This window comes from Loxodonta africana, chromosome X, assembly GCF_030014295.1.
Source record: "Loxodonta africana isolate mLoxAfr1 chromosome X, mLoxAfr1.hap2, whole genome shotgun sequence".
In the NCBI taxonomy this organism is placed as follows: Eukaryota; Metazoa; Chordata; class Mammalia; order Proboscidea; family Elephantidae; genus Loxodonta; species Loxodonta africana.
In genome coordinates, this window is record NC_087369.1 from 154,453,020 (window position 1) to 154,460,258 (window position 7,239).

General features: G+C 44.4%; 1 protein-coding gene across 2 annotated transcripts; it reads right to left on the reverse strand.

The window, feature by feature from the left end:
• Positions 1 to 449: 449 nt before the first annotated feature.
• On the reverse strand, positions 450 to 3,959 carry RAP2C (RAP2C, member of RAS oncogene family). 2 transcript variants are annotated; one of them, XM_023539946.2, is made up of 3 exons: positions 3,580 to 3,948; positions 3,298 to 3,458; positions 450 to 762 (listed from the first exon to the last, which is right to left on the reverse strand). In XM_023539946.2, exons 2-3 carry the CDS (start codon positions 3,370 to 3,372, stop codon positions 484 to 486), a joined length of 354 nt encoding a protein of 117 aa, XP_023395714.1. In that variant the 5' UTR covers positions 3,373 to 3,458; positions 3,580 to 3,948; the 3' UTR covers positions 450 to 483. The 2 variants fall into 2 exon arrangements, with proteins under 2 accessions (XP_023395714.1, XP_003420889.1); XM_003420841.4 differs by having other exon boundaries at positions 3,298 to 3,959.
• Between the last annotated feature and the right edge of the window lie 3,280 nt (positions 3,960 to 7,239).

A 7,239-nucleotide genomic window follows, 5' to 3' on the forward strand; every position in this document is an offset into this window, starting at 1 on the left:
TAAATAAGCATTCTGTTAAATCAAACACTCGGGTGATTAATAAATTGAAGATTTCAATTACAGCAGCTCTCCAATCCAGGATATAAAAGCCTAGAAAACAAAACTAGTCATCTTCTGAAATTATTACTGAATGCTGTCCTGTGCATTTTGGATGGTAAATCAACAAGACAGGGAAAGGTGTACCATCATTTAACTAAGTCAAAGAAATGTTATCGATAAAGCAGAGAGGTAAGAACAGCAAATCACTTTGAAAAAGATCAATCTTGGTGATGGGAATAGAGGCAATTCCTTGCCTTCCTTTTGTTTACATGGAGTTTTGGCATTTTCTGTATTGAGTGTTGACGACTTTTGTGCTAAGGAAAATGTTGATTAATACTAACCCATCTTTTTGTTATATCTGATCAAAAACAGAGCACTACTTGGCTCACAGCATTCCAGTAACCACTAACCTGCTCGGTATGGCCATGATTGAGGTTATCTTTTTTACTGGACAACGCAGGTTGTACAACACTGATCTTGCTTCTCGGGCAGGGATGAATAGTTCATTTGCCTGACGATCTCAGCAAAAAGTTCATCCACCATTGATTTACTTTTTGCCGATGTCTCCATGAAAGGGCAGCCCCATTCTTGAGCCAGAGCTCTGCCTTCTGAAGACATAACCTCTCTTTCTGGTTCCAGATCCACTTTATTTCCTACTAGGATTAGTGGGACTTTTTCGTATCTCTTCACTCTGACAATCTGATCTCTCATTGGCTTGATATCCTATTCAAACAATCAAAGAGAAAAAAAAATTATGCTATTTGCATAACTATAACAGAAATAATAAAATATCACAGAAAAATCTCCCTCAGTGATGTCTTATAAAACTGAATCCAAAATAAAATCACACACCCAAAGAGAGAAAACGTCATTTTCTCCATTGAACTAGATCACTTCTACGGGCCCTACCTGCTGGGTTTCTGTAAAGAATAATAGAAAACATAGGTTGCACATTAACCTTAAAATAATATAATCATTTCTTTCCCCCAGTCTATTCTAGTTGAGAAAGTAAGTCCTCCAAATATGCTGTTTGGCCATCTCCTTAAACCTGCCTGTGTGTCATCACGCCTTGTAACACCTGTTATCCTAGCACAGGACTGTAGCATGTATGCGTTCCTAGCCATTGAGTAAGAGCGCTGGAGACAAAGTGTTTTAGGTGGGAACAGCAACACTTTCGAATGTCAGAAGACTAAACCTAAAAAGACCTGAAATGTTTAATTTTAAACTTAATGGTACCCTTAATCCCAATAAAATCCAACACCTCCAAACACAACTAAGTACACTAGAAACTACGTAACAGTGAGCAACTCCCGTTAGCAACTCCCGGGAAGGCCAAGGAACAGGGAGTCAGGGTAGGAAGAAGTCACATTATTCTTTGCGTATTTTTGCTTTTGCTACTGGAATGTTTGTCCATGTGTATTGGATTTTCTCATTTAAAAACCAGTGAATGAGACACATAATAAAAAGAACCTTATCAATTCCCTAGTAGCATCAACGTTGGGAGGGAAAATGATTGATTTCAGACAATATTATAGATTTAATCCTAACATTACAAATTGTTTTTGATTTTTCATAACTTAAAAGGTTTGACTTAAATATAAACCATGTGTTCAATTTGGGTAGCTACAGTAAACACAATATTCACATGTGGGATGAAGGAAAAAATAGGACTGTGAAAATTTAGGGACAAAAAATAGTTATTTAATATTTGCAACAATGTTATTTGGGTATCAGTTCAGTCTTCCAGGTTAAGCTTCTTTTCCCTGTGACCTTACAAAAAAAGTGAAACACAAATTCAGCTGAGAATCCAAAGTTATGCCATGTGGGCTCAAAAAAGTTAAACTCTCTGTTGAAACGATGGCACAGTTTTCCACTCCCTATTTATGTTTGTAAGAGAAGTGGATATAATGGAAATCTTATTAAAAACCCTTCAAGAGAATTCCAGCCTCAAGAGAGTCAGCTAATAGAATAAAAAATCTCCTGAGGATCCTTTTGAAAGAAAATGCCTGTCAAATAGCACCTTTAGTACTTTGGTACTTTCTGGGGAAAATGCTTTTATGATACAATTGCTTTGGAATTTAAGCCTACATAGAATGAACTTTAGTTTGGTCGTAATAGCTCTGATTCATTTACACAGAACTTAACATTTTTTTAAAAAAATCTGAAGTTGCTATATTAGTTAGGTTACTGGAAAAGTTCACTCTAGTACTTTAAATTTAAAATACTAAAGACAGTGAAATTAGCAAATTGTACTGTATTGGCTAAAGCACGTAATGTGTCTTAAGTAAACACCATTAAGTGCATACCTTTAAATGCAACACACGCACGTACACATACACGTATCTCTATTTCCTAAGTCAATGAAGGTCAATACAATGGGTCAATATGACGTTATTTATTTTCAAGGAATAAACAACAACATTTATTGCATCTCTTAAAATAATGTTAACCCTTCAGTCTGTCTCCCAGTGAAGAGCAGGACAGATTTTCCTATGAAATTGGACCACATCCAGTTTGGCCACCCAGCTAGGGTGAGAAATCTGCACTTGTTCCGTGTTTTCAGATCCACATATTTTCTATAAATATAGTCAATGTTTCCAGAAGCAATTTGGACCAACTGCAGAAAAGGAGAGTCATTCTTGCTGTTGTGTTGGTTATTAATTCTGGATACTAGTCTTTTCAATTAGTAACTTCCGTTTGTACCAAACACCCAAGTAAGTAAGCAAAATGCCTAGAAGGCAGGTCTCTGGTTCTTTATCTTGCAGCACTAAGATTTACGAACCTAACTGAGAAACTTGGGTGAGCACAGAGAGGGGGCAGGAGGAAAAGCAGACGCAGAGGTCTTATCTGTGCAACAGATAATGGGCGCCAAGTAATTTGCTTTTCAATGTGTTCTATTTACCCGAGATTATCTGTAATATAATGTGTTTTTTTGAGCACATTAATCGATACTTGTTGAATCGAAAACAAGCAACTTCAGGTTATATTCTGAAAGGTGAAATATACGCAGACTGACATTTCTTTTTTCACGTTTCTTTGACTGAAAAATAACTTTAATATATTTGTTGACAGTTGTTACTTCAGTACTTTCTATAGAAACAACCCGATACTTATCCCTGCGAGCAGTCACCTCCAAAATGCCCAAGTCTAACTTTGAAAAGCAAAACTCAGTCATTAACTTACAGTTCAAGCTTATCAGAAGTCGAGATAGGATTACCACACCCCCTTCTAAGAAATTACAAGATTTAGTTTGGTTACCTGAAAAGACTGCTGATTAACCAGACTATAAACCAGGATGAAACCTTGGCCGTTTTTGATGTAGAGATCTCTCATGGAGGCAAACTGCTCAGTTCCTGCGGTGTCCAGAATTTCCAGCACGGACGGGGAAGAGTCCACTTCGATCTCTTTGCGGTAGAAATCTTCAATGGTGGGGTCATATTTCTCAATGAAAGTCCCGGTGACAAACTGCACAGTCAGGGCAGATTTGCCAACCCCTCCGCTCCCTAACACCACTACCTTGTATTCCCTCATGAGTCTCACCTTCACCAACTCCTACCAGAGGGGGGGAAACAGCACCCCGCTAGCTGCAGCGAGGCAATGCGGAAGGTGGGCGGAAATCTGCGAACTGGCGCGGAGAGTGCAGCGCAGCCGAGGGCCCAACGGGGAAGAAGAGGAAGTTGAAGGCGGGGGAGGGGAAGAGCCCAACGTCGGGGTGGGTGGGGATGGGAGGGCAATGCCCTTCCTATAGGAGCTGGAGCCCAGGCAGGGGGCGTCCCAGCAAGGGACGGGGCGGGGGCGCCGAAAGGGGACCCCGTGGGAAGCGGCCGCCCGGCACCCCTCCCCCGCCCTGCACACAAAGGGGCCCAGGGACCCCGCTTCCTGCTGGCGCTGCCGAGCCGCCCGGGCCTGCGGCCGCCGCTCCTGTCACTGCCGCCCGGGCGGGTCTCCGGGCTCCGGCTCCCGCGGTGTCGTCCGGCCTGCGAGGGGGGAGAGGAGCGCACGTTACCCGCTTGACCCCCGTCGGCGTCCCCCAGCGCCCACCCACCCCTAGCGGACCGCCGCCGCCAACGCCGCCGCCAACGCCACGGTCGCTTACCCTGCCGTCCGCGCCCGCCCGCCCGCCCGCCCGCCCGGGAGGCTCCGTCACGCCAAGGCCATGGCTAGCGGCCGGCTCCTCGGTGTCACGGTCGCCCCGGCGTTCCTGCTGCCGCCGAGGGAAGGGCGGGGGCCGTCCGGTGGCGGCGGCCGCAGGGACTCCGGGCTAAGCCGCCGCTTTTTCTCACCGACCCCCCCCCCACCCCCACCACCCCCCCAGAGCACACCCGGAAGGGTTTCCCTGACACACTGGCTGAGGCGCCCCAGCTCCCCAAGACTGGCCGCGATCACTTCCGGTGGGGAAAGTCCCACCTCTCAGGGGCGAGCCGGGCGGCGCTGGGGCCGCGCCCTGCCGGGCCAGCGGCTGGGGACTGGGTGGCAGAGTGCCTGCGACCAGGACGAAGGGCCGCTCCCAAGCACCTCCGGCGCCCCTTTTCGCCCGCCCCGCTCCCCTAGACAGCTGGTGCCGCCCTCCACGTCCAGCCGCCCCTGGCCGGCCTGGGGACTTGAGCTGCCCCTCGGCCAGAGGCGACCGCCAGCGAATAATACGACGACCAGCAGAACGTCACCCATCCCCGGACTAGACGTTGCAGGGGAAATAAAAGAGCCCAGAAACTTTATTTTCTTTGCTGTATTTCTCCACTTGCTATTTTGCTAAGAAATTCCTACAAACTCCGCTTAGGTTTCGCTCTTGCTCTGATTTCATACGTGGAGTGTGACTGAGCCGTGCCTGGCAAATAATTAAACAAACACAGTACTTTTATCATCTAACAAATCTGCCTTGACTCCACCAGTAAATACCAAAGTCACTCCTTTTTCTTATCACAAGACTGGAAAACAACAGCATTAGAAACACACTTGTGGTACTCTGTCTCTTTGATTGTAACTACTACGGAACGGAAAAGGTAACTAATACTCAGGGAGGAGTTGATTGGAAATTATTTAGGCCTGCCGACTAATCTCTTTTCATCTTTGTTTATCTGCAAGCATAGCCATTGATATGCCTGGCTCTTGCACTTTAAAGTTTGTTTTCATAGCCATTCGTCACAGTCATTGAAATGCAAAAGCGAAGAATGACTCTAGTGTAAACACTAAGTTTCCATTGTTAGGTAAAATCGTTACTTCTTACATACCTTTCACTGTGCTAGTTTTCTATTTGTAAACTTTGTGTCAGATCACAGGGCACCAGGGCCAGAGAGGTAGATGATATTTGAGGGGTAACACTCGTTTTGATTCAAGCATGCACCCAGAAGGAACTTGAGAAAGCCAGTGGCCAGCCTAGTTAGTTACATTAACTCCAAATTCCCTTACTTGCAAGCCCAGGTTGCCAGACTGTATAAAAAGAGATTCATTACCAAACCCAAATTGTTAAACATTAGGAAACAGGCAAATCCAAGTAGTGTTAAGTCCTACTGTGTTTACCCTGAGGATTCCCCAATGTCACTTACAGTATCAAAGGACAGTTTAGTTCAAGTTCTCCTCCGTCCAAGGCTGGTGCAATCTCTCCAGTGAAGTACCCAGCTCTGGTTCCAGCTGGCCTGCTCCTGCCTAATATCTGAGGCACTGCCCTCTGCTGGAAGAAGTCTGGGCTATGAATTATGAGTCTCCCCATAGGTCACTGCTCCTTCCACACGTGCCGCTGCCTGATTTGGAGCTCTGCTGCCCATCTCCCTGTCTAGCTGTCTCCAGACTGTCTGGTGAAATCTACAGCCCTTCAGCAGCCCTGCTGGTAACTGAGTCTGGAAATTCCTCTTCTGATCCAACCAGTGTTGAGTAATCATAGCAAGTCTCTGCTCTATACTAAACTATCAAAACAGGGAACTCCAGAACAGGCCATCCCACCTGTTGGCAGGTCTTCTATTTCTGAATGTGTTGGCTGTGTTTTGGAGACAGCTCTTTGTTTCTCCACACAGCAAACCTTATCCCTCCCCTTAGTACGGAGTTCTTTTGGTTCACCCTCATCAACTACAGGGTAGACAACAATCAGTCAGCCTGAAGAGCCTTCTAAATTTCCCTAGGAAGGACACTCATTACAGCACTGTCTAGGAAAGCAAACAATTGCAAGTAATGTATATGTCCTTCAATTAAAAAAAAAACCGAGTTGCCATCAGGTCGATTCTGACTCATGGTGACCCCGTGTGTTACAGAGTAGAACCACATCATAGGGTTTTCCTGGCTGTAATCTTTATGGAAGCAGGTTGCCAGGCCCTTCTTCTGTGGTGTCACTGGGCACGTTCAAACCGCCAACCTTTAGGTTAGTAGTCGAGTGCAAACCATTCAATAGATGATTTAAAAACCATACACCCAGAGAAGTAAAGCAGTATAGAAGAAGAAGAACAAAGTGGGAGGCCTCACAATACGTGATCTTAGAACCTATTATACCACCACAGTAGTCAAAACAGCGTGGCACTGATACAACAGATACATAGACCAGTGGAAAAGAATTGAGAACCCAGACATAAATCCATCGGTCAGCTGAAATATGACAAAAGGCCAAAGCCATTAAATGGGGAAAAGACAATGGTGCTGGCATAACTGGATGTCCATTTGCAAAAAAAAAAAAAAAATGAAACAGGATTTATTACCTCTCACCATACACAAAAACTAACTTAAAATGGATCAAAGACCTAAATATAAAACCTACAACAATAAAGATCATGGAAGAAAAAATAGGGACAATGTTCCCAGTACCCAGTGCCGTGGCCCTGATACATGGCACAAATGTAATACAAACCATAGCCAACAATGCACAAACACCAGAAGATAAACTTGATAATTGGGAGCTCCCCAAAATTAAACAATTATGCTCATCAAAAGACTTCACCAAAAGAATAAAAACAAAACCTACAGATTCGGAAAAAATTTTTTGGCTACAACACATTTGACAAGGGACTAATCTCTAAAATCTACAAAATACTTCAACACCTCAACAACAAGACAAATAATCCCATCAAAAAAATGGGCAAAGAATATAAACAGACACTTCACTAAAGAAGACACTAAGGTGGCTAACAGACAAATGAAGAAATTGCCCAAGATCATTAACCATTAGAGAAATGCAAATCAAAACTATGATGAAATACCATCTCACTCCAACAAGGCTAG

Coding starts and splice junctions, on each gene's coding strand:
- RAP2C (XM_003420841.4), bottom strand. CDS start 3,570: ATGAGGGAATACAAGGTAGTGGTGTTAGGGAGCGGAGGGGTTGGCAAA. Junction 763..3,297: donor TTAATCAGCAGTCTTTTCAG/GTAACCAAACTA, acceptor TTGTTTGAATAG/GATATCAAGCCAATGAGAGA.